Source organism: Miniopterus schreibersii (assembly GCF_964146895.1).
Source record: "Miniopterus schreibersii genome assembly, chromosome: X".
Classification (NCBI taxonomy): domain Eukaryota; kingdom Metazoa; phylum Chordata; class Mammalia; order Chiroptera; family Miniopteridae; genus Miniopterus; species Miniopterus schreibersii.
This window is the reverse complement of record NC_138104.1, coordinates 68,064,594-68,090,421: the sequence shown is the minus strand read 5'-3', so window position 1 is coordinate 68,090,421 and position 25,828 is coordinate 68,064,594. Positions and strand designations below refer to the sequence as shown.

Sequence of the window (25,828 nt, the reverse complement as noted above, 5' to 3'; positions counted from 1 at the left end):
TCACTCCAGGACGCTGGTGTTTCAGTTCACACTTTATTAAGAAAAGAAATACGCACAATTCTCACTCATAGGGCCCCCTGTGAGGGTCAGGGGTAGAATAAATTCTCAAAGGTGGGCCTGGCCCCAGCATCTGTCTACTCTGCCATGGGGGTGTATGAGAGCTTGCACCCACAGGGTAGGAGAGGGTAGCTCCAGTAGGGTGGCAGGAGTTGTCTCGCTTTCCCTGAAGGCACTGAGAGGTGAGGGTTGGGGCAGGAGCTGGCAGGGCCTAGGGATTGAGCCAAGGGTGCTGGAGGCAGTCGGCTGCACTGGCCCGCTTTTCAGGGATGTACTCCATCATGGGCAGCAGGAAGGCACTGAACTGCGTGGCCTGCTCCAGGGGCCACTCATACTTCTCCATGAGCACCTCGTATAGGCCCCAGCGCTTGAGGTTGTGGATGTGCCTCAGCTCTCCTGCAGTGGACAGCAGGACTCAGGTTAGGCTCTGCCAGCATCGCTTTTGGCTCTGGAGCCTGTGCTCCCCTCTTTTAGAACCCAAGGTTCCTGTCCCACCCTCTGCACCCAGGTAGCTTGAGTCTGTTCAGCCCCACCTCTCCGGTTGAAGAACTCCCGGGAGTAGCGGCCTGAGAGCGCAAAGGCTGGGGGGATGTCTCCCAGGAGCTCCACAATGTGGGCGATATGGTCTGTGGACAGAGATGAGGCTGGGAGGCAGCTGCGAGGCCCCGAGGCCCCAAGGCCGAGCCCAGGGCATGCCTCCCCTACCCTCATCACGACTATAGTCTTCTCCAGAGTGGGGCTCGAACAGGTAGTCACCAGTGGCTAACTCAAAGGCCTGGAAGGGGAAGAGGTTGAAGCTGCTGGCCAGCAGGCTGACCCCCGGTGGGGGCAGCCCAGGCCTACCATGCATGCCGTGCTCCAGATGTCGGCTGGGGGCCCATACTCGGCACCAATCAGCACCTCCAGGGCCCGGTACTGCCGCGTCTGTATGTCCTCAGTGAAGTGCTTGTGCTGGAGACAAGGGGAGCCCTGGGGAGGAGCTGAGACCACAGCTGGCCTGCCCCACCGGTCTCCCACCTCTTCTGGGCCATGCACCCAAAGAGCTCAGTGGGGCTCTTTGCCCAGGTCTGTGAGCCTCAGGGTCCCCAACTCCCAGGAGGAACTGGCCAGGTGATCTGAGGTAGAGGTTGGCCCCTTCCCAGTGCCCCACCCCGCCCTCGGCCCCTTGCCGTGAGCCCAGTTCTTCTGCCTGGAATGGACCTATGGGCTCTGCCCTGGGTCTGCTGTGCCAGGCAGGCTGTGGGGTCTGGTCAAGTGTATTGCTGGGTGAGCCCTTGCTGAACAAATGATCAAGTACCCCACAGGCCCAAGTGGGGCTCCCCAGGAGTGGGCCTGTGCCTCTACCCTCATGGCAGGGCACCTAGTTCTGCTCTCCAAGGCATGCTCATACCACCCAGCAGGCGTTGCCCAGGTCTGCGATCTTGATCTTGATCTTGTCTGCATTTTGAGGTTCTAGGGGGTTCACCAGGAGGTTCGAGGCACCAGATGGTGCTGAGGAAGGAAGAGAAGGGAGAGGCTGAGCTGGCCTCGCCCCTCCCACCCTACCTGCCCGCCACCTGCTGGCCTTGCCCAACTTACTGCTGGGTGACAGTAGGCCCCCAGTCTCCCGCTGGTTGGATGAGCCTGAGAGGATGGAGCACGAGGCAGGAGAGAAAAGGGAGCCGGAGAAGCCTGAGGTCTGGGAGCCTGGGCTGAGGCTGCGGTTGCCACCCGGGGCCGGGGAGGAGGAAGCTGGGGAGGGGCCGGCTCTGGCCCCCCCAGGGTGGCAGCCAGAAGAAGAGGTGGAGCCACTGCCCCCCTCTAGTCTTGAGCCAGAGTCTGGGGAGATGGGCAGAGGTGGTCTGTGAGCAGACAACCTGGCGGCCATGCTTGGCAGCCCCTGGGCCTCTCCAGCCCCTTCAGCTCACCCTCGGCTTGGGCCGCCGCCTCCAAGGCCTCTAGCCTTTGCAGGTCACGCAGCCGCTCTTCCAGCAGCCACCTCTGCTGTTTCCTTTTGCGCCTCATCTTCTTCTTCTTGTTTTTCGACAGCTTACCCGGCTGCCGTTAGAGCAGGGTTCCTGTCACCCGTCCCTTGACCAGCCCAGGCCTCTGTCTGTGGCCCACATGCCCCACAGGGGACAAGACCTTCAGGCTCCAGGGCTCCCATGGACATAAGAATGTGGCACAACCTCCCTCCATCCCACCCCTTGACACCAGCCACTTGCCCATCTTCTGCCTTCCCTCCTGCCTTCACTCCTCAAAGCTCAAGGTTGAGGAGGAACTGATGGGCCTGCCTCTTGACTGCGTGCCTGCCTCCTTTGGGGGCAGCCTTGGCCCCTCCTGACCCAAGATGTGATGTATTTCCCCTGAGGCAATGGTGAGCATGATGGTAGGCAGTTTGGGGCATGTGATCCACCCTGTGTGTCACCCTCATCTGAGCCATTAGCTTTTTGGAAATGCCACTGCGGGAGTGCTGGGGAGGGCGGGGAGGCTGAGGAGACAAGCTTTGAGGACGTGGGGAAATGAGGCACAGGAAAAGAGGGGTGCCCCAACTTACCGAGACCTCCTGGGGGGCAGTGCTCACTGGGTGGCAGGAGGGGCATGTAGGTGGGGGGTGGGTGGAGAAAGGAACAGACTCAGGTAGGGGCTGAGGCCCACAGGCCCAGCCCTAGCCTCACACAGGCTCTTGTACCTGTGGAGCGGGATGGAGGCAGTGCCCCTGATTGCTGCCACTCTGTGGCTTCAGCAGCCAGGCGCCTGATGTAGGTGTCACCCACACACAGCAGGATGTTCTCGGGCTTGATGTCTGTGTGGATGATCTTGCACTTGGTGTGGAGGTAGTCCAGGCCATGTAGCACCTGGGGACAGCCATTCCTGAGCTCTGCCAGCCCTGCCCAGGCTGCCTCCCAATGCTGTTCACACGGGGCCCGGGATGCTCACCTGTTTCACAATGCTCTTCACGCAGGGCACAGGCAGGCCCTGGTAGTTGGACTTGATGATCCACTTAAGGAGCTGGTGGCCCAGGACCTCCAGCACCATGCACACATCTGGGACTGGGAGTGAAGGATGGCTGGCAGGCACACAGCTGGGACACAGGTCTTGCTCACCCTCAGCTGGGATTGGGAGCAATGAGGCTCAGGCAGTGCAGAGCTGGGCCTGGGCAGTCCTGGTGATCACCACCATTCCAGTGTCATAGTGTCCCTGTCATACTCAGGTGTGCCAGTTGGGATGGTACATTCTGTGGTCATCCTAGGGAGAAGGCACTTGAGCAGACACAGAGGCCTCTTAGACAAGCCTCACTCCTATGCCCAGGTGTGCCAGAGAGGCGGCCCCTGCTATTTGGGGATAACTCAGCAACCTGCTTAGTTATGCACTCCCCCACATGAAAAAGTAATAAGAGTATTTCTAAGAAGTGTCACTGGAAGGCATAAACCCCCATCATGCAGATTTGCAAACTGAGGCCCTAGTAGCTGGGAAGGCACAAGCTGGCCCCTGCACTGCCACAGCCTACAAAGGATACGGACTCCATTAACCCCTGAGATCCTGAAGTCATCGATGAGCTGGACAATGGTCTCTCTTTTGGGGTCACTGGGGTCACTGTCTCGGACCTGGAGCAAAAACCAAGCTGCCGTGGGTGGCTCCAACCTGCCCCTCACCAGTTGCTCCCAGTAGCAGCGGGCCCCTCTCCCATTCTGACCAAGCTGGTGGCCCCTCCCTTGCCAGCTCCTCTAGGTCCTCCCACTTGGGTAGAGCCAGCTGGAGCGTGCCCCTCTGGGAGTCCTGCCCTACCCCAGGAGCCCCGGCAGGCCTTGCACCCACATTGCTAGGCCCCGGGCAGCTCGCAGGGAGCTGGGAGTTGGTAGGGGAGGTCTCTCACACATTTCAGGAGCTTGATCTCATCCACAGCTGTCTCCGTGTAATGCCCTGCGCTCTTCACCACTTTCAGGGCCACAAAGCGCTTGCGCCTGTAGTGCCAAGACCCGTGTTGGCTGCCAGCCACAGCCAGACCCATGGGGACATCATGGTGGCCCCAACCAAGCCCAGAGGCAGGATCCCAGCTGGCACTGGGACCCAGGGGCAAAGGGGACACTCACTGGATGTCCCAGCAGAGCCAGACGGTGGAGAAGTGGCCCCAGCCCAGCTTGCGTACCACGTGGTACCGCCCATTGAATAGGTCTCCGATCTTCACAGGGTAGTAGCCGCCTGGGGAAGGGAGCCCATAGCTCTTTGTAGGGGATGTCACCCTTCTGGCCCCCTGGCCTACGTGGGCTGGTGCCAGCACCCTTTCTCCTGGGTTGTCCCACCCCCTACGCCGGTACCTGGCCACCTGTGCCCCAGGCCAGACCTCACCCTTGCAGTAGTCCTTGGGGTCTTCCTGCTCCTCGTCATCGGAGCCCAGCAGCCCCTGCAGCATCCGAGGTGTGGGTGCAGTGGGTGCTAGTTCAGAGCCTGAGGACTCAGGCCCGCAGGAGGCCTGTGAGCTGCGAGTGGGGTGGGCAGGCAGTGAGCTCCTGAGGTGCCAACCGCCCCCCCAGGCGCCTGGGCCAAGCCCTACCTGCTGCCACCCGTGCTGGCGCTCATCCTGGCCTTGAGGCCCACAGCTCCGGTGCCCCGGGCTGCTGCTCCTGTGGAGCCTGGCCTGCTGCTGCTCCTGTGGAGCCTGGTCTCAGCCTGCGAATTTATAGCCTCGGCCGCTGATCTCACCCGCCTTTATAAATAGCCTCCCAGCTGCTCAGCTGTGGGCAAGGTATGCAGCGAGGAGGGGGCAGTGCTGCGACAGTGGCCAGGGAGAGCCCGACCCCCAGGATGAGCCCTCTGCTGCTGCCCAGGGCTGGTAGAGGGGGCCACCTCCAGGACAGGGTGTGACTCAGCCTCCATACTGAGCAGCCCACAGACACCTCAGGATCAAGGAGGTTACCCACGTGGGGACATGGCGACTGGACCCCAGGCTGAATTCTTGAACTCCAGAGCCAGCTGAGGGGAACAGCCAGGTAAGGATGCTGTGGATATGGCACCCCAGTCCTCAGGCCAAGAATAACTCCCACTTCCCACCTCCCCCACCCCATCTCTGTGCCTAGAGCACTGTTGACTGTTTTCAGACATTCTCTGGCTTCCCACTTGGCCCTTGTAAGAGCTTTCCCAGGGGTGACCCCTCATATTCCCATGGGAACCCCATTCCCTGCAGTTAGATTCCCACTTTTCCTGTACCTCATTGACCCCTGAGACAGGTGGGAGCCTGGTGTCCTCCTTTTCCTGAATGTGGGTCACTGAGGGCCCTGGGGTAGCAAGTCAGGGACATGAGCTGAAGGCAACTCATTCCTCCCATCAGAGGTGCTGGCTAAATGGAAGCCTGGGAACCTGTCCAGCCAGGACTCTGGCACTGAGATGCTGTGCAGTCTCCTCCCCAGCTCTGTTTCAGGCCTGCCATTCCCTGCCCTGCTCATTGTCTCCACCAACATGTACCATGTGCCCAAGTGGGAGCCACAGGGAGCTGTCCACACTGGCCTTGCCCTCAGGGGTCCTCTTCTATTGGGGAGCAAACAAACCCACAGCTCTAGTGGGCTGGTGACAAAGGGATGTTTAGGCCAGGCAGAGCTTGTGACCTTGGAGCTGCATCTAAGGGATCAGGAAGAATTGGGTCCCCAGAAAGGGGGTGGAAGGGTAAGCCTCCAGGGCGGCAAAGGGCCTGGTTGGGATAAATCCGGCAGCAGGATGGACTGGAAACCTCCTGGGCTGGCGACCTCCATGGCTGGCCTGCCACAGAGTGGCTGGGGGTCAGGGAGAGGAGGGCAGGCCTTGGCTGGCCAAGTATGGGGTTCTGGCAGAGGCTGATGGGCACTTTTACTCTTTAAAGGGATCATACTGGCTGCTCCCAGGAGGGAATGGAGGGGGCAAGAATGGAGGTGGGAGGCCAGTTGGGGACTGTTGAGAAGTTAGAATGAAACAGGGGGTCTTAACAGTGATGTGGTTAGCCCAAGATGGGAAACACTTGGTCCTGTGTCCCTGTGCCAGAAAAGAATTGGTAGGGCAGGGTAGGCATAGATGGGGGCAGGAGGACAAGGGCACCTTTCCTGCAGGGAGCAGTAGAAGCAAAGGGAGGGAGGAGAGCAAGGCCTGGGGATGCCCAGTGACCCCTCTTTTTCTCAGGCAACAGAAGTCACAGCCATGGTGCTGAGGAGAGGGCTATGTAGACTGCAGGGGAAGGAAAGAGCTGGAGATTGGCTTTTTCTAAAAAGAGAGATTTTATTTCCAGATGCAATTTTCCAGCAAGCAAATAAATATAATGAGGGGGAGGGGGAAAGATTTCTATAAATTAGAAAAAAGCCTGGGGCAGAGGGGAAGGGTGAGGGGAGGTTGCAGGGACCCCCACCTCCCCACTCTCTGTTGCTGGCTTGATCCAGGGGTCATAAGGCACTGTGGTGATGGGTCCTGCTCACTGCTCTCCAAGCTGATGGGCCTCAGGTTCACATGTGGCCTGAGCTCACAGGTCAGTCACCTTGTTCTCCACCAGGGCAGCGATCTGCTGCAGGCGGCAGGCCAGCTGCATCTTCTGGCCCACAGGGTCCTCCTCCAAGGCGTTGATGATCTGTCAGGGCAAGGGAGGACACCCTGCATGAGCCCTCAGCCTTCTGCCCACTGACCCAGTGCTAGCCAGCCCTGCTTGTATCTCAGGAGTGGCTGGGGTATCCAGCAGGGGTTGCCCGGGGCCTCCTTGGGGAATCTAAACAGAAGCCAAGCCCCTTCTTAACCTGGGCCCCTCCTCTCGTCTGCCTGCGGGGGGGGGGGGCTGGACACCTCCGCCCCCAGGGGGGTGCCTCTCCTCCTGGAGAGTCCTGGCCTCACCTGGTCATAATACCTGTGGATGTGGTTATAGAGTTCTTGCAGAGCTTCCAGACAGTGGGGAGCAGAGGTGTAGTTCTGGGGGGCAGCACATTTCAGGGGTAGTGGTGAGGCACCAGCCTGGGCCTCAAGCCCCAAGCCTCCTCCTCCACCCTGTCCCCCAAATATGGAGGGGTGTGCCCCTGGGTTATGCCTCACCCCCGAGAGCTCGGCCAGAGCTGAATTCATCTCCTGGTAGCTTGCTGGAGAGCTCTGGCGAATGACAGAGTAGTATCTGGAGGAGGGGACACAGTTAGGGGAAAGCAGCCTCCACCCCCAGCCGTGCACCCTGACACCTACCTCTCCACCATCTGCTTGTAGCGAGGGATCTCCCGGGCGTAGAGCAGTTTGTTCACCGGGGAATCCTGCTCCGGGTAGGGGTGGGTGGGTGTGAATGGGGAGGTGGCAGGGCTCTGGCCCTATCACCCTAACTGAGCCACCAATGCCTCCTCCCCCTGGCCCCCATTATGCGCCATCAGCCCCAGCCCCACCGAGGGCTCTGCACCCAACCCCCATGGTTTCCCCCACGAGCCCTTTTTCTTCAACTCCCTGAATGTGACCACAGCTGGCTCTGCTCTCACCCGGCCCACTTTATGCTCTGAGAGAGTACAGGAGTCTATGAAGGTCTGGGCAATGACAGCAAGGATGGCATCCACGTTGTCTGACACCCGTACGTCAAAGATGAGCTGTGGGTTCTTCAGAGTGTTCACCCAGAAACGCAACAGCAGGCTGGAGACACAGGCCGGCCATGGGTGTGAGGCATGGCTAGTCTAGCGCACATCAGCAGCCTGGGCCCCAGCCCTGAGTCCCACGGGGAGCTGTCCTGCGAGTTCATGCTGTGGGTGGCCAGAAACCCAGCCGGATGCCTCCAAGCCTGGGTTCCTGTTCAGGTCCTGCTGCCCTCACCATGGCAATGACTTTGTCCCTCTGGGACGCCATGTCCCATCTGCACAGGGATGGGGGGCAGCAGGCAAGGTACCTGTTAGTCTTCCAGATGTGCAAGGTCTCTGGGTCCTCGATGCCATGCTTCTCTGCCAGCTCATCCAGGAAGTCAAACAGGTACTTGACAGCGATGGGCACGGGCCGGTTCACGCTGAGGATGGCCTGGAAGGTGTCATCCACGAACTTCTGCAGTGTGCCCTGGAAGGGGAGTGGGTTCTGTCAGTGAGTATGGGGCCCCAGGAGCCTCAGGAACATGTCTTTTCCCCAGCTCAGTCAGGGGCCCCTTGGTGAGCCTTCCTGTCACTTGGTTCCCCTGGAGCCCAGCTCCTCAGCTGCACTGACCTTCATGGAGAGTAGGCGGGTGAGGTAGATTTCTGGGATGGCTTTGGCCCGTGTCCGCTCCCGCTCCCGCTCCCGCAGGCTGCTGCGCCGTACCTTGTTCCCTTCTGGCTCTTCGGTGCCCTTCACCAGGTGCCAGAGGCGGACCCCACCCTCCTCGCCATCCTCCAGTATGGGGATGCCTGAGGACACATGTGTGGGCCTCAGTCCTATGTCCCTGCTGCCCACCCCACCCCACTTGGCAGGGTGGTACAGGGTGGGAGGAACCTAGGGAAGCAGAGGGTAGCAGTGTGGAAAGGAGGGTGGCAGCCCTGGGGCTTCCTCAGCCCAACACCCCATAGCCCTGGAGCTACCTGACCAGGACACATCATTGCCCTCATCTGCCCCAGGCCTTATGCTCAGCCTGGAGCTTTGGCTGGCCTGCTGGCAAGGTGTGGGGAGGCCCAGGTGAAGGCATGACCAGGACTCCTGCCTGCCCGCCTCAAGCTCCCTGGGGCAGATGGGCACGTCTGGGTTTCGGGACTCACTCTCCCCAGAGGGGCAGCTCTGGGCCAGGTTCTGGGAGATGGCGCCTCCGTTGTGCAGCTGGGGGATGAGCCTCACTGTGGCCCCATCTGGGACCTGGACAGGAGGGGAGAAGTGGCTGGGCTCCTTCTCTGGCATATCTAGAGGTAGGAGACCTGCTCCCCAGCCTGTGCCCACCCCGAACCTTGTAGTGCTGCAGGGTGTTGAGTCTCTTCCAGTGATTCTGGGTCACTGAGGTCAGGTCCTCATCTGACAGGGTTAGGTGACCAGCCAGGCCCGAGCGCCACTCTGGGGGGACCCAGGGAAGCCAATCAGCCTCCAGCCCTTTCCTCAAGTCTGCCGTTCAGAGCAAGGCAGAGCTGAGCCTCTTTAGGTAGAACAGACCCAGGAGGGGAAGGCAAACAAGCTCTCTCACCAAGGTCCAGGGTGTGCACAGAGGGCCTCTGGGAGAAGGGGGTACCCTTGTAGACTTGGTCCAACACCTTCTCCTTGACCTGTGTGATGGTGTCTGTGTCGAGCACCCGGGCGGGCACGTGCTGCGCTGCACTGCTCCCTGCGGCTCCTCCAGCCCCAGGGCCCACAAGCACCATCAATGTTAAGGGACGGAACTCCACATCTTCCCGAAGCAGGCGACTGTCATTCAGGGTCCTTTTTGCCTTGCCTGTCACAGCGTCCACAGGACCCTTATCCACCTGGTACTGGATAGCCCGGAGAAGCATATACAGCGACTCACCAGCCACCTCCTGCAATCATTAGGATGGGCCAGCATTGGCCAGGGGATTGGCAGACTGTGCAAAGCTCACAGGGCTTGGTGGGGTTGGAGAGGGGCAGCCAGCTGCACAAAGTGAGGGTGGAAAATGACAGCTGGCTCCTGCCTCACATCCAGCCCAGGAAAAAGTTCAAAGCCCTTCCCTTTCCAACCCCCTCCCCATTGCTGTGCCTTCAAGCCCTGAGGCCCCTGAGGGAATTTGGGTGCAAGTTAATGAGGTCACAGGTGGCAGTCCCTCAATGGAGCAAGGGGGGAAGGTGCCATCCAGGGCCCCCTCACCCTCAGGAAGGTGTAGAGACAGATGGACAGCCAGTTAGTGAGCAGCTTCTCCACCATGGTTTCCGTTCTGCAAGGAACAGGCCTCAGGTTAGAGATGGGCGCTGCAGGGCCACCCTGTCCCTGGGCTGAGGTGGGCAATGAAGGCAACGCAGTTTTTCCACCTGTCAGTCCTTTGTACCTAGGTCCCTGGTGAGGGTGCCTAACTACTTCCCTACCAGTGGCTTCTGTCCTAGCCCACCTCCTGGGGACTCCTGGCCCTGCCAACCCCAGGACAGAGCAAGGTAGGGGGGAACTTAGGGAGCAGGGAGCCATCACCCCTGCTGCTAAGACCAAGGTCAGGCCAAAGCCAACCTTCGAAGCATGAGCTTGGGGTTCTTGTGCACGTAATGGGCAGCTAAGTCACCAAGCAGCGTCCTCATGATGTCAGTCAGGTACTCGAGCTTGCTGTGCAAGGCCAGAGACAGCAGTGAAGCCACGTGGCAGCGGTCCCGCTGGGAGAAACTGGGCTGCTCCTCCAGTGTGTGGATGAGCTAGGTGATGGTGGGGGAAACTGTTGCTCACTCTGGGACGCCCCATGCCTTATGCTTCCTCCCACCTTTGTGCCTATACCCACCACCCAGCCCAGCCCAGCCTGTGCCCAGCCCCACCTCCGTGCCCCCCTATGAGATCCCCTGCCCGCCCACGTGGCCCTCACTGTGAGGAGAAAAAGCTTGCTGTTGAGCAGATTGGAGAGTTGCGTGAGGCCCTGTCGCACGGGGGCACGGCGGCCCTCTTCCCCAGGCCCTTCGAACACGGGCTGCAGCGGGCAGCCGCAGTGCCCTGGGAAGAAGACACGCTCGGTGTACGTGCGGTAGTCCAGGAAGGGGATCCCGCTGGCCTCCAGGTCGCTGCTGAGGTCAGTCATCTCTGTCATCAGGTCTGCAGACCGGGAGCCACCAAGGTGTGGGCTCAGGCCCTAGTGGGCCCTCTGCCCCCTCCCCTGTGCCCCCTCCCACTGCCCCCTCCCCACCTGTGAACTCCTTGCGGCACTGGTCGCCCACACCAGTCTCCAAGTTCTCCAACTGCACCAGAACCTTCTGATAGTCCCGCAGGGCCTGCTTACTCTTGTGCCTGCAGCCCAGGGACCAGGTGTTAGCCACAGGCCCAGGCCTGCCTGGGCTGGGCCACCAAGCTAGGATAGCTGCCTGCTTGGAGGCCTGCCATGGGGTGCCCTTTCCAAAAGTGAAGAGGGAAGTTTGTGCAGGTGCACACATGGTGGGGAGGGCCCCTCACCTGTACATGAGAGTGAGGAGGAGCACGGCCGCGGTCAGCACAGCAGCGCCCATGCCCAGGCCTACCTGGGCCTCCACTGGGAAGGCAGATGGTGCAGGCTCAGCCTCGTACTGGACAGGGCCCAGGGCCAGCCTCAGGTTGCCCATCTGCACCTGGGGGCAGGCAGGGCTCCTGAGCGAGGGCCTTCAGTGCTCCACTGGCCATCTACCCCTGCACCCAGGGCCCAGCCTTACCACAAACTGCAGCAGTGTGCTGGAGCCGTTGGCAGGCTGTGGGACCCGCGGGGGTGGCTCACAGTACAGGTGGGTGAGTGTGAGCGTCTTTACCAGGCACTCGCCATTGCCAATATGCACACGCACCTCCTCCTTGCTGATCCCCAGGTTAAGGCCCTCGCCCTGGGAGACAGACCAGGGGCCTGAGCTAGGCTACCCAGCCTGCGCCCACAGCCCTTGTGCAGCAATGGTGGCAGAAGTCCTCACCTCCACATCCAGGACGTTGCCTGGCTTGAGGCGGGCAGGCCCCTCGCGGCTGAGGGGGGCTAGCCGGGGGTTGGGCTGGTACAGAAAGTCCTGGCCCCCGCTGGCATTGGCAAAGTCCACGTGCACATTGTCTAGGGTGAAGAAGACCCGCCGAGGGCGCGTTCCATCTGGCACGGCAGGGCTCTGGCACAGGAGGAGGCTGGAAGAGTTGATGGAGCAGACGGTGGAGCACTGCGAAGAAGTCGGGGCCAGGACAAGGTGGGGTGAGCGGGGGCTGGGGTTTCCCTGATCATTCCCAGGAACATGGTGGCCCTCCCTGCCCTCTTCACTGGGCATGGCCCCATGGCAGCCCCGGTGACTGCTGGTGGGTGCTCACCTGCTGCAAACCCCCCTCAAGCTGGACACAAGCTTGTGGGGCTGTAACAGGGGCCCCACAGCTCCTCTTCAGGTCCTGGGGCTGAGGCCCCGCAGCCTGCATCTCTGCCGTGGCCTCCAGCCACACAGACAGCAGGGGCCACTGCACCACATCCAGGTCCTTGCCCCTGACTCGGATCAGCCGCCCGCCCCTGTGCCGGGATAGTAGTCAGCAGGGGTGGGGGCAGTGGACAGCCCAGCTCAGCCTTGCCTCCCCACCTCTGGCCTCCCAGGTTGCCCCGGTGGACCAGGTCCTCACCCTCGAAAGCTGACGCTGGGCTCTGCTGCCATGAGCTGGGGGTTGGCGGTGTAGCGGAAAGGGCTGGCCAGCAGTGTGCGCTGGGCATGGCCAAAGACCACGCGAACCACAGCTTCTCCTGGCCCAGCCTGAGGCATGGTGTGGCACACAATGGCCTCAGGACATACTGGCTCCTGGCTGTAGGGGAGAGGGGTCTGGCATCTTGGACTCTAGCCTCAGCCTGGCCACCCCACAAGAGCCCCACTTTGCCTCCCTCTAGGGCAGAGCCCACCAGGGGTGGTCGCAGTGACCATTTCTCTTGGTCTTTCATGGGGACCTTGGGGAGCCCTAAGTCAACCCCCTGTGCTGTACAAAAGGGGTTACTGAGACTCACAAGGAGTGTTCCCAGCTGACAGCAGCCAAGCTAGAATGGGGAGGAGAGATACTCACATAGGACAGGATTGGCTGCCCACAAAGGCGCTTATGTTGCCTCCTGTCTGGAGATGTTGCCCATGGATGGTGAGCTGGGTGCCCCCTGCCTGGGGACCCCACTGGGGACTCAGGCTCAGCAAGATGGGGTCCTGGGGTGCAGAATAGGCTGGGACTGGCATGGCAGCCTGGCCTAGCCTGGCACTTCCTCACCTCAGCTCCAGCCCCCAAGCCCCTGGGTTGTGAGGTGCTGGCCCACTTCTAAGCTCTGTCTCCTGGGCTACAGCCGACTGCACTCACCTTCTGGAAGCCCTATGCTCAGCTTCTGTAGTCCCACAGCTCTCCTCTCAGCTTCCCTGCCCTATAGAGGGGGGCTCTTCTCCCCTTACTGTGTCTGTCCTTCCCAGAGGGCCTCCTCTGCCATCCCTTGTACCACCCAAGTCCCCCGAGCTGTAAACCCTGAGATCCAATTGCCTCCTTGGGGTGCTGCATGCACCAAGCAGATGTTAATCCAATGCTAACCTGCCCCAGCCCCCACTGCTCCTGCCCTGGGCTTTTTGGCTCCCCAAATGGCCCCAGCAGGCGCCTAAGGCTCAGGCTAGTGCCTGAAGGTGTCCCCTGCTCTCCCCCATCCCCATGCCCGCAGGCAGCCAGGCCTGCAGCAAGTTCCAACAGCTCCTAGAGTCAGACTGGCCACCTACCCGCTGTACTATCGCTTCTGCTGCCCGCCTCCCTCTTGGACAGCTGCTGCCAGCAGTGTCTTCACTGTGCCGCTACTGCTCTCAGCCCGTCCTCCACTCAGATCATGTAGCTTCCCTACTGGACATGCAGTGTTCTGGCTACGCTTGGGTCAAGTTTGAAATCCTCATCTAGGTGTCTGTGCCTTTCTGCCCCTCCCTCCTACTAAGATCATCTCAGGGTGGGCACTGACCTGGTAGGTGAAGTGCTGAGTTGAGATGCCTGGTGGCCGACTCTTAATGGCCACTTGGATTGGGCCCGTGGTGCCTTTGGGGGCAGGAGATGTTACACACACAATCCTGGGGAGCAGAGGCCCGGTAGTTGCTCAGGGCCCTTATGGGCTGGGCCCTTCCCTGGTGGGAGCTGTGGGCAACCCACCAGCCACTACTGGAAGCCTGCCCCCTCCACCCCTCTCACTGCCAGCTCCCCTCCTCTCCGTTGGCACATCTGACCCAGGCCCACGTTTCTTGGCTGCAAGCCTCCCTTCTCTCTGGGTGGCCAGTCCCTGAGGGCCTCACCGGACAGAGGTGCGGTAGAGAGAGGGGTCCGGGCTGCAGGGCTGGCCAGCCACGCTCACAGCATCCTGCACGTCAGCAAAGTCTCGGCCCAAGTTGGAGCCCAGAATGGTGAGGGCCAAGCCGCCCTCAGGGGGGCCAGTCAGGGGCTTAATCTGTAGCAGGGAAGGATGGCCATGGGATCCCCAAAGCCACACCTGCTCTGCAGCGGGGAGTGCCTGGCTAGCTGACCAGCCAGAGGCAGGGCTCTGACCTGAGTGAAGCTAGGACAGTAAGGGGTACGGCAAGACAGATGGGACTGGGGGTGGGGCAGGAGGTGGGAGACTGGGTCATTGGGGAGGAGTGGAGGGTAGAAGCCAGGGTGGGGGGCTGGGGGGGCTCACTGTGTCAATGCTGGGTGTTGGACACAGCAACTCCACGGCCCCAGGTGGACACAGTGGCCCATAGAGACAGGCAGGCTGGCTGTGGCTGCACCACAGGCAGCCCAGGCTCCCGTTGGCAGCCTGGCAGTGGCTGCAGTCGGGATGGCCCACAGCACAGTCGTACAGGGTCACTAGGGAAGGTCAGGCAGCACACTGATGCACCTCCCCTTTGCTGCACACTCTGTCCTGCTTTCCCTGCCACCCCCAAGCTCACCATAAAGAGTACGGGCATTGTCCAGCCGCTGGCCCTCGCCCCGGGTGACGTAGATGGGCACCGGGAGCTCCCGCTGGGCCATGGAGGGGTAGAACTGTGGGTGGAGGGTGGATCAGGCCTAGCCCAACAACTCAGGACACCTTTGACCTTTGCTTCCTCTAGGACACTCCTCCCAGAATGGGTGCCATTGTTCAGGGCCCACGTCTCCCACCAGACTGCAGGCCTGGGGCAGAGGCTGTGAGCACCATATTCCTGCTGCACAGAGCAGGCCTCATGACAGTGGGATATAGAGGGCGAGCCTCTGAAGGGCTGGGACAAGCTGGGAGGCAAGGGGGTTTGAGGCATCTAAGGGCTGTAGAAAGCATCCAATGGCAGGTGAGGCTGTGGGGCGTGGCTGCTCACCTGCTGGGCCTGGCAGTAGATGAGGCCCGCATCCCCAGCCGTCTCTTCCAGGGAGGCTGGCAGCTTCTGTAGTTCTCCGGGCAGTTCCAGCCAGCAGTGGTAGGAGGCAGGCAGGCCCTGGGGGTAGACACTGTCAGGACCCTGGACATTGTCAACCCCCACCCGCCATTCCCATCCTCTGCCCACCAGACTGCTTACTCGGAAATGCTGAAGGTTCTGAACTCGCAGGACCAAACGGCTCTCCCAGCCCACAGGCACCAGGAGGGGACCTGCTAGGCCCTCAACCTGAGGACAAACCCCTGGGCCACGCACCTGGACGTCCACCTGGGGAAAGAAGATCCCTTAGCCCTTTGAAAATTGAGGGGCTTGGGCAGAGCATAGGGTGGGGTGGGTCTGCAATGGCAGTGAAGGTGTCAGGCTGGCTGCTGGGCCAGCAGAGGCCCACAGTCGCAGCCCTGCAGCCATGGAGAGTTAAGCACTGAAGGGAGCCTAACAGAGAGGGCCCACGCACCTCCTGGGTGCTATAGATGGTCCTCTCGCCCTCTGGGCAGTGCTCTCCATACACACAGCGGCTGCTCTGGGGGCACCAGTGGCATCGCCAGAAGCTGCTCACACAAGCACGGCACCTAGAGGGGCAAGGGGCTATTCAGGCTGGGCACTCTCTGGGGTCACCACCCTTACCCAGCAGCCAGGTCCAGCACTCACGGGGCAGCCACCTCCAAGGCCTGGACAGCACTGCAGTCGTAGAAGGAGAAGTTGGTGACAGCTATGGTCACATCCTCAAACATCAGGGCCAGGGACAAGGTGATGTGGTCTAAGAGGGCATGGTGGTAGCAGAATAGGTCATGTGGCTCCTGCCCCTCCAGCTCCTGCCTCGGCCACCTTCCCCAGCAGCCCCTCACCTGTGCCTGGAGGGTTAAGTGGCAGCTGGTCTTGGGGAGGGGTGACACAGGCCACGTGGGGCCCTTCCACGTGAGCCAAACTGTCATAGTCTCCAAACGCACAATGGAAGTATTCATCCATAGCCAGGGTGGGCAGCCGGGGGACAGACAAGGTGACCTAGGGCATGTGTGAGGAAAACAAAGCAAGGGCTTCTAGGGGGGCCAACTTACCAAGAGATGGAGCCAGAGCAAAGCAAGTGAGAACACAGGCCGCAGGAGAGGACGATAGGGACAGCCTGGGGGCACCCCCCACAGACAGGTGATGACAGGAACCTCACCTGGCCCTGCTCTTGGCGGGGGTGGTGGGTGGGCAGCAAGCTCTGGACATCCAGGCAGCGGCTGTCCTCCTCATAGCTCCACAGCCACTGGTTAGGCTGGTCTGCTCTCCCGCACTGGCCTTTGCGGGTACACCTGCGGGAAGGAGCCCACTGGGTCACTCTGTGGGTCTCAGGCTATTTGGATGACTGGCAGCAAGGGGTTTGGAAGGATGACCCAGCTGGAGTGCAGTAAGCAGGGGAAAAGACTATGCTCACAGAGGAAGGGGCCAAACATGAAGGGCTTGGTGGCCAATGCATGGACTCTGGTCTTTACAGTAAGAGGGGGCTGTGCTACAGAAGGAAGGCATGTGCACCTGACTTAGGGGTGCCGTAGGGATTCCTGGGGCTTCCGTATGGAGCATGGGCTAGAGGGACACCTGGAAGTGGTGACAGAGGCCTGGCCTAGGGTAGAGCTGGGAGAATGAGAAGTGAACAGGTTTGGCAGTGGTGGGAAGGGGCTGCTGATTACTGGTTCTGTGGGATGGAACAGGATGGGGGAACTCAGCAGTGGCCCGAGTCTTTACCACAGGGAGCTGAACTGGCCTCCTGGCATGCCTAGAGCTGCTTCCAGGTGTTGGTCTCCTGGCATGCACCACCTGTCAGCCCCAACCTGGGCGTAGGTCCTGCACTCACCTGCCCTGGAGGATGCACCAGCCACAGAGTGGGTCCCTGGCCAGGAGGCAGCTGGTGCAGTCAGGAAACTGGGGGCAGGCTGCCACGGGTACCCGGTCCACCTAGATGGACAGTAGGGACAAAGGCAGTGAGTGTGGGGACTCAGGCTTCATGTACCCAGACCCCTGGGACAGCTCTCACCTGCTGGGCAGTCAGGACGTAGAGGTGGCTGTTGCTGCTGTCCACCAGCAGGTCTGGGCTGATGGCTGAGCCTGGAGGTCCCACTTGCTGGGAGTGGTACACCTGGCTTTGGGAGCCGTTGAGAAAAACCTGGGGAGACGGCAAGGACAGGGCTGGGCCAGCCTGCTGAGCGAAGGCCCACTCTGAAGTTGGCCACAGGCTGACTGTTCAGGGCATGTGCTCTCTTCCTGACTGGGGATCCCAAGCCATGGAGGCATCCAACCTGACCATGTTGCCTCCGCCATCTAGCATCACCCAGGGGCAGGAAGGCAGCTATGGGGAGATAAGCAGGTCATGAGAAGGCAAGAGTTTGCCTGGGGGAGACTTCTGGGGCCAGGCTGGCTCTGAGGATCAGGCACTGCCCATCCCACCTCCATGCCACCCTCATCCACCTTTGCTGTTAGCTCCCACTATTGGTTGGAGAAGTTGGGGCTGCCTGGGAGGCTCCTGGGCAGTCATCCTAGCCCATGCCTCTGGGAGTCAGACAGCAAGCTGGCGGCACCCAGCGAGCCAGGACACAAGCTGAGGTGGAAGGTACCCAGGGCTTCCCTGAGCCGCTGCAGGGCCTAGCCTGGCAGTGTTGAGACTACATTGCTGAGAGGTTGGCTCTATGGCAGCCCCCTTGCTCTGTCAGGCCCTCACCTTATGCAGCTGGCCCTGGGTGTCCCCCAGGAAGGCTACCATGTGTCCATCTGCCTGGAGGGCTGCAATGGCGCTGATAGGCTGCCTGAGCTGCAGCAGAGGCCCGGCCTCCAGGGGCTGGCGGCCAGCAATGGGGCTGGGGGTGTGCTCATCGCCACAGGGGTACGACTCAGGGGAGTCCTGGACAGGCAGGGAGGGGAGAATCAGTTTTTGCAAGAGGCAAAAGGTACCTTCCCCAGGCCCAGAGCTAGTCAGAGGAGGACAGCCAGGTAGCCAGTGAGAAGAGAGAGAAGCAGGCTGGAGGGCAGGGCCAGGGAGCCCCGTGGCAAGACAAGCTCACAATGCAGAGAGGGAGAAAGACAGACCAGCTAGGAGACTTGGAGAACAAGTCGGCTCCTCCTTGACATCCTCTAACCAAGAGCTTATTGGTAATTGTCACATGAGAGTATCCAGCTGCCCCTGGCCCGGGACTACATGTAGCAGCCCCTGCCCTGGGCTGAGAGATGCTGCAGGACCACGAGGGACCAGGACAGAAAGGCAGGCAAGGCCAGGTGAGGCAGCAAGAGGTCAGAGCTGCCTCCAAAAGATGGTGGGCAAAGCCTGAGGTGAGAAGACAAATGTGGTGCTTGGGCCCCAGCCACTTACAGGGGGCAGGGTGACGCAGCGTGAAGTGACGCCATACTCCACAGTGGCTTCCTCCATGCCGCTGGGGCCCCGGCCGCCTGCTGTGTAGCAAAGGCGCCGGGCCTGCTCCATGCTCCCGTCCAGCTCTGCCAGGGGAAAGGCACATAGGGCTGCCTGTGTCCCCTTCGGGCCTGCAGCAAATGCCCCCAACAAAGTGCCGGGGGCAAGGAATGCAGCCTGGATGAGGCCCTGACCGTGGCAGTTGAGGGGCACCTCCACATAGGAGTAAAGATTGGCATCCCCCAGGCAGACTCGGGCAACGTAGGAGCGGTACTCGGCCTGTGCCCGGGCCCCACGGCGGCGGAAGACGAAGTAGGCGGAGCGGGCATTGGCAAAAGCCGCCACGTAGCTGTTGTTGTAGTCAGAGAAGTCTCCCACCACGAGGCGGCCCAGGCCCTCGCTGGAGAAGGGCTGGGGCCCAGCCAGTTGGCGCACAGTCAGGGGCGGCACCCCTCCTGACAGCTTGCCCGCCAGGCCTCTGGCCACCAGCAGGAGGTCCCGGCCTGGTGCAGGCACCACCAAGCCCACTGTGGCCACTCCTGGGGCATTGGCGGCCACAAACTGCCCATCACCGGGGTCCTCAGCCTGGTACAGTAGTTTGGACACGTCTTCAAGGCGCCGCTTCTCGCACACACCCTGCCTCACCTGGCCGCAGGCCACCAGCTCCTGGGCCCGGCTGCTCACAAGCAGCAACTGGTTAGCGTTGTCAGTGAGCCGGGCCTGCGGGCACTCAGCCGGGTCACGGAAAGGCACACAGTCCGGACTGTCGAAGACGGGGCCGGTGACAGCCATAGCTTCGAGCTGTAACTCAGGGCTGAGCTGGAAAAGGCGGTTCACCGCACCCACGTAGAGTGTGCCGCCGCCGGGCGCCAGTGCCAAATGGTTGAAGGTAGTGTTGAGTGCGGAGAAGTGATGGGCCTGAGTCAGGGGCAGCGGTGGGCACAGCAGCAACAGCACGAGCAGCAGGTGGGGGCCAAAGGGAGACCAGGGAGCCATCACAGGAGCCTGAGGGAGAGGCAAGCACCTGAGGCCCAGTGGGAGGGAGCACCACCTCCCCACCCCTGGCCAGCACCTGTCCGAGCAGCAAGGGGAACAGAAGAAGAAGGGATAGGGAAAGAGCACCAGAGGCAGAGAAGAGCTGGGAAGAGAGACAGAGATAAAAAGGGAGGGAGAGAAGGACAGAAAGGCAGAGAGAGGGAGGCAGAAAGCAGGGACAGAGAAAGAGAGAGGGAAGAGAGAAGCAAAGAGAGGGACAAAGAGAGCAGAGAGAAAGAGACAGGGAGATAGAGGGAGTGAGTGAGAAAGGGGGGTGGAGAGAGAGGGTAGGAAGAGGGACAAAGAGAGTTTCCAAGAGATAGGGGGTGTTCATATGCATGCGCCAGAAAGAATTGCTTTTATCTTCTATTTTATATGCATTTAGATTGTTGGAGGGAGACAGATCTTGTAAAGACAGAAGAACATGAACAGAAGGACTCAGTGACAGGGGGCTGTGACAGAGAGAGGAAAGACCATGGAGAAGAGGAGAGGAGGGCAAGGCAGAGGAGGTGGTGATGGGGAGAGAGGAAGGGAGGCAGAGGAATGGGGAGCACCCAGACAAGGGGGAAAGGGAGCAGGAGCCCAGAGACGGAAGAGGACATGGGAGAAGGAAGGCTGATGGAAACCACATCATAGGGGATCCTGTGCCCGCCACTCAGACGAGAGGGCATGGGAGTAAGAGGTGTGAGGGTTAGCAAGAGCAGGGAGACCCTGCTCGGCTGGCGTGCCTCAGTGGTTGAACGCCGACCTATGATCCAGATCTTGGTTCGAGTCCCGGTCAGGGCACATGCCCGGGTTGCGGGCTCGATCCCCAGCAGGGGGGCATGCAGGAGGCAGCTGATCAATGACTCTCATCACTGATGTTTCTATCTCTCTCTCCCTCTCCCTTCCTCTCTCTGAAATCAATTTTAAAAAAAGTTTTTAAAAAAAGAGCAGGGAGACCCCATCAGGGAAAGGAAACTGGCCCTGGGCCATTGGCAAAGAGGGACCCTCACCAGTGGGCAGAAAGAGTGCTGGAGAGAGGAGAAAGAGCAGGGGGAAACTGAGGTAGTGAGAGGAATGCAAGCTGAGATGCAGCTGGACACTGCCCCAGCTTGCCCCAAAGAACTCAAGGAGGAGGGACAAGCCAGGGCCAAGGAGAACAGGTCATGCCATAGACGGCTGCGAGGGCCCCAAACTGAGCTTCGAGTTGGTCAGAGCAGGAGTTGGGGGAGAGCTGGGAGCCAGCCTGAGTGAGGTGTGGGGGAGGGGAGGGCACCAAGAAACAACACAGGGTACAGGAAGTCTGTCCCCTGCTGGCGCCACGAGTGTGGATGTGGAGGGGTGAGAAAGAACAGAGGGGAATGAGAAGATAGCCAGGAAGAGAGCTTGACTGAAGAGAGGGGAGTTGGGGAGGAAGGGCAGAGTGCTTGAAGGGCGTCCTACCCAGAGAAGGCATAGGCACGGCTCCCCACCCATTTGGAGCCATTTGGAGCCCAGACTGGACGTAGTTCCCATGGGTCTGGTGGGTACTCAAGTCTGAGCCCTGCTTCCCAGTGGGGGGGGGCTATTAGCAGCAGCCCCTACCCAATGGCCCTAGCTGGCTGCCTAGGTGACCAGGCAAGAGAGATAGAGAGATGTCAAAAGGGCAGAGGCCCTGGGCCTTGCTCCTCTCTCCTCCTGACCCCAAACCCAGAGCCACAGAGAAGGGGACAGCTGGATCCTAAGCTGAGCTAGGATCCCACGTAACTGTGCGTATGGGTAGGGCAGGAGGAGGCCCACACTCTTTCAGTGCCCCGTGCCTGCCAGCAGAGATGCACTCCTGGGCTCGCAGGCATGGTGGTGGGGCAGAGCCCCTTATCTTAGTAACACAGACAGGAAGGTCAGGCCTGGCTCAGAGACAAGGCCATTTCCTCTAGACCTGGGATATCAGTGACAGTGTCTGTGGCATGCGGGTGGTGGGGTAGAGGGACTGTGGCCAGGAGGTGCAGCAATTGGAACCCCACACCCAGGATCCCCTATACTATTTTACTTGCCCTGCCCCTCCCAAGGACACCTCTGGGGACTGGGGACCCAGGCACTCACCACGGAGAAGGAGAGCAGGAGAGGGAAACACGTCTCTTCACTTCAGCTGCCCCAGGGCAGTGGTGACAGGCACAAGACTGCTGTAGGAGGCATTGCCCTGAGTGGGAGGGAGACAGTTGAGGCTTGGCCCCGTTCACACTGGCCCTGGGGGAGGAGGGAGGCTTGGCGGGGGAGGGCAAGGGTATAGTGGCCGGGCTCCACCACAGCTGGCAGCTTTGTCAATAGTGGCCTGGCCAACGCAGCCCTGCCTCCACCTCAACAATGTCCCTTCTGTCCAGAGGCCAGGAACCCACTATCTGGTACTCTCCCCCCACCCCGGCTGTTCTGGCCAGGGGACTCCCTGCCACTCCCCACCCTCAGAGAGACACCCCCTGGGATCTGGGGACAAAGGCACAGGGTTTCCTCCAGCCAGAAAAATGACACCCACACAGCCAGCCCCATCCCTCTGGTGTCAGCCAGGGAGCTCCTCCTTGTGCACAATGGCACAGGGAGGCCACAGAGCCCCCACGGAAGGTCAGAGCGCCGAGTCCCCCCAATGCCAGACTCAGCCTTAGTAGTCTTGGTGCCTGGCTGAAGTGCCAGTCCTGGCCCTCAATGCCTGCCTTTGTCCAGGCTGGGGGCAGGGGAGACTCTGACAAAGGCAACCCGTTTAGGAGACTCTCCTCCAACGCCCCCTACCCCTTTGGCCCAGAATAAGACTGGCCAGAGAGCAAATGATTGGGCTGTCCCTGTCCAGCCCCACCTCCGAGGACTGGCAAAGTCATGCCAGGTAGATCATGGTGGTAGTGGACAGTGCCAGCAGAGAATACACAGGAAGGGGTGGGTAGGTATGGCCCACAGGAACCCAACCCTTAGCCTCAGGCATGGCAACTGATTGCTGGCTGTACCCCTCCCCCTCCCCCAAGGAAACACCATCCCAGGAAGGGCCTAGACCCCCCTCCATGCATGGGGTGGGGAAAGCAGTGTCCACTAGCAGCTGGCTCCCTTGCCACCCTCACAGGGCACCATCTGCACACCAAACCATCAGAGCTACAGTTCTGCCCCATGATGTAGGGGCAGGTACACTCAGGTTGGAGTCTCTGCCTTTTCCATGGTGTGCAGCAGCAGCAGGCTTCAGGGCAAGGTGGCAGCAGCAGGGTTTGCTGCCACCTGGCTGGGCCAGTTGGGTGGCTGTGGGGGCAGGGAGGCAGGCGGGCCACCCCCTTATCCTGTGCCCTGCCCTTGGCAGCGCCAGCTCTTCCATTCAGGGGCAGAACTTCTGAGTCTTACCTCCCAGCTCCAGGACCACCCTGGGGGGTGGTGGGGGTGGAGTGCTGTCCCCTAGGCATCAGGAGGTATTATCTCAGGGCTGGGGCCTGGCCCTGAAGGCCTTTGCCGGATCAGAGTTAGTTGACCCTATGGACCCCTGGCTTCTCCCAGGTCCCAGCACACCCTGAGGTGGTGCCCCCCCAATCCAGAGACCTCTGCACCCCTTGCCCTCACTTGCCCTGATCCTTACCTACCTGGGTGGGCCCCCGGCAAAGGCTGAAGAGCAGCTGAGGGTGCCAGAAGTGCCTCTCTGTGTAGCCCTGGCCTCCCTCCCCACAATGCAATAGAGCCCAACCCAACTCATCCTGGCTGGCCAGGCAGCCCAGCCCCTCCCCTTCCACCCGTTTGCCCGACAGCGCAGGGCAGGGTGCTGCTGCCCTCTGCTGGCTTTGGTGGGCATGGCGGAGGGCAGGCTGCAGGCACCTGGCTGGAGCAGGTGAGAGCAGGGCGGTGCCCTCCCATGGAGTGGTCAGGGGAGCATTCCATAGCCTTCCATGAAGTGCCTACTGGGTGCCAGGCTTCTGGCACCGTTCAGAGACAAAGCTCACTTCCACATGCCTCAAGAGTCTTCTGGGTCTCAAGCAGAACTACTTCCCAACAGATAAGGCCCCATTTCCAGAAAAGCCCACCTATGGAGGGCATGGAGGGGCACAGGGAGGGGGAATCAAGTCTAGAGGCACTCAGGGCAACAGGGAAAGGAAGCGATATTTAAGCTAACCTTAAACCAGTGCTATGACTATGGCCCTGCTCTTGAGGTATTGGGGCTGGGCTAAGTGTTCTAGATATATTAACTCATTCAGTCCTTCCATTGGCCCCAGAAGGGGGTATAGCTATTTCCTCCAGTTCACAGGAGAAGAAACTGAGGCATGAAAGGTTAGGAAACTTACACAAGTTTGCACAGCTAGTAAATGGCAAGGTTAGGAGTCAACCACAGGGCTTCTGCACTTAACCATCAGGCCACATGGCCTTGAACCATGAACACGGCAGGAACTGGGCAGGAGGAGTGATGGGGACTGATGAGGCTGAGACTGCAGGTGACATGCTCATGGGGTGTTTCCCTCTACCTGGAGCACAAGGTTGGTTGAGGTGAGCTTTGAGGGTGCAGAAGTCAGCAAATCAGGGAGAATTTGGACATACCTAGTGCGTTCCTGTTTCTCCACACCTTTGCCAACACTTGTACTTAGTACTTTTACCTAGTACTTAGTACTTTCTGTCAATATGAGGGGTGCAAAGTGGTTATGTCTTGCTGGGCTTTTAACTGGCATTCCCTGAGTACTAGTAATATTGAGCTTCCTTGTGTTTCCTCTCCTGTGAAATGCCTGATCATGTCTTTGCCAATTTTTCTATATGAGTTGTCTTTTCCTTACTATTTTGAGGGATTCTTTATATATACTAGATACCAGTCCTTGGTCTGTTATGTCTTCTCCCTGCCCATTACCCATCTTCTCAGTTTGCTTGTAGCATTGTTAGATGAAGAAGTCTTAATTTGAATATAATTACATTTATTGATCTTGTCCTTTATGGTTTGTCATTTTTGTCTTAAGAAATCATCCCCTACCCAAGAGCATAGAGATTTCCTCTTGTGTTTCTATTCTGAATATATTTATAGGCTTTCATATTCAGGTCTGTAATCTATCTAGAATGAGTTTGTTTGTGTATGGTGTGAGATAGGGATAATGTTTTATATTTTTCCACAGGGGTGTCTATTGTTCACACCCCATTAGTCAGCCTATCCTTCTGCACAGATGTGTGGTAAGCCCTTGGTCATATGCCATGTCCCATACCTATGTAAGCATGGCTCTCTTCTGTCCATTGGATTTACTTGCCTACCCTGTTGTATTTACTAGAGCTTTAAAGCAAGTTTTCATAATTGGGAGTCTCTTCTTTTTTATTCTCTTTTTCTCCTTTTCCTCTTCCTTGAGTTCCTCCTCCATTTGTTGCCCCTCCTCCTCATCTTTCACAATTATCTCGCTTATTCTAGAACTTTTAGTTCTCCTTAGAAGTTTAAGAAACAGATTGTCAAGTTCCAGGAAAAACTGTGCTGGGATTTTTTGAAATTTGAATTACTTTGGAGACTAGCCATCTCTAAAATATTGAGTTTCCCCATGTACGAGCATAGAATATCTTTCTATTTATTAAGATCAGTGCATTTCCCCCTAAAGGACTTGCACATCATTTGTTAGATTTATTACTAGAGACTTGTTTTTTGTGCCATGATAAATGCTATCTTCTCTTAAATTCACCTTCTGATTGCGTTGCTGGTATATAGAAACACAATTGACTTTTTTTTCTTCTTTTTTTTATTGATTTCAGAGAGAGGAAAGGAGAGGGAGAGGGAGAGGGAGAGATAGAAACATCAATGATGAGAGAGTCATTGATCGGCTGCCTAGCCCGCAACCCGGGCATGTGCCTTGACCGGGAATAGAACCCCAATTGCCTGGATTCCAGGTCGACGCTCAACCGCTGAGCCACGCCCGGCCGGGCACAATTGACTTTTGTGTATGGCTTTTGTATCAAGCAACCTTGTAAACTCTTGTATCAAGTCTAATAATTCTTTCTGGATTCCCTTTGTGAATTCTTTTTGGTTTTCTACTTACGTAATTATGTTATCTGCCAGTAATGACTATTTTGTTTCTTTTTTTCCAGTCCTTTTAACTACAGTTTCTTTTCCTCCTTTTACTTCCTTGGACTGTACACCATTGAATGGAAGCAAAAAGAATGTTCTCAATGTTTCATTATTAAATATGATGTTTGTTGGGGGTGTTTGGTAGACACCTTTATGAGATTAAGGAAGTTCCCCTCTAGTCCTAGTTTGCTATGTGTTGAATTTTATCAAATGCTTTTTCTGAATGCATTACTGAGATAAGATTTTCCTCCTCTCATCTCTCTCTTTCTCTCCCCCCCCCACTTCTCATCTCTTAATGTGGTAAAGTATGTTACTTGATTTTCTAATGTCAAACCACCCTTGCATTTTCTGGGCTAAACTCAACTTTGTCATGGTGTATTTTATTCATATACAGTTCTGGTTTGGTTTTTTTAAAAGCCTTGTATAATCCTTGTTGGGTTTTGGTATTAAGACATCATAAAATGTAC

At 58.9% G+C, this 25,828-nt stretch overlaps 2 protein-coding genes across 2 annotated transcripts; both read right to left on the bottom strand.

The window, feature by feature from the left end:
• Positions 1–22: 22 nt before the first annotated feature.
• SRPK3 (SRSF protein kinase 3) lies at positions 23–4,719 on the bottom strand. Its single transcript, XM_081126082.1, has 15 exons — positions 4,592–4,719; positions 4,387–4,517; positions 4,131–4,239; positions 3,914–4,001; positions 3,557–3,644; positions 2,977–3,083; positions 2,729–2,894; positions 2,594–2,619; positions 1,965–2,094; positions 1,636–1,875; positions 1,448–1,548; positions 901–1,008; positions 763–832; positions 591–683; positions 23–453 (listed from the first exon to the last, which is right to left on the bottom strand). Exons 1-15 carry the CDS (start codon positions 4,615–4,617, stop codon positions 269–271), a joined length of 1,668 nt encoding a protein of 555 aa, XP_080982208.1. The 5' UTR covers positions 4,618–4,719; the 3' UTR covers positions 23–268.
• Positions 4,720–6,256: 1,537 nt separating this feature from the next.
• On the bottom strand, positions 6,257–23,001 carry PLXNB3 (plexin B3). Its single transcript, XM_081126161.1, has 36 exons — positions 22,926–23,001; positions 21,428–21,524; positions 18,290–19,333; positions 17,645–17,824; positions 16,964–17,092; positions 16,784–16,884; positions 16,112–16,244; positions 15,795–15,951; positions 15,598–15,706; positions 15,404–15,518; positions 15,091–15,216; positions 14,893–15,009; positions 14,491–14,584; positions 14,238–14,407; positions 13,858–14,009; positions 13,533–13,638; positions 12,623–12,753; positions 12,194–12,370; positions 11,897–12,086; positions 11,521–11,751; positions 11,275–11,436; positions 11,042–11,193; positions 10,779–10,879; positions 10,464–10,687; positions 10,121–10,299; positions 9,770–9,836; positions 9,137–9,464; positions 8,906–9,009; positions 8,724–8,817; positions 8,200–8,378; positions 7,895–8,055; positions 7,497–7,644; positions 7,216–7,280; positions 7,075–7,150; positions 6,880–6,954; positions 6,257–6,622 (listed from the first exon to the last, which is right to left on the bottom strand). Exons 3-36 carry the CDS (start codon positions 19,322–19,324, stop codon positions 6,518–6,520), a joined length of 5,673 nt encoding a protein of 1,890 aa, XP_080982287.1. The 5' UTR covers positions 19,325–19,333; positions 21,428–21,524; positions 22,926–23,001; the 3' UTR covers positions 6,257–6,517.
• Positions 23,002–25,828: the final 2,827 nt, after the last annotated feature.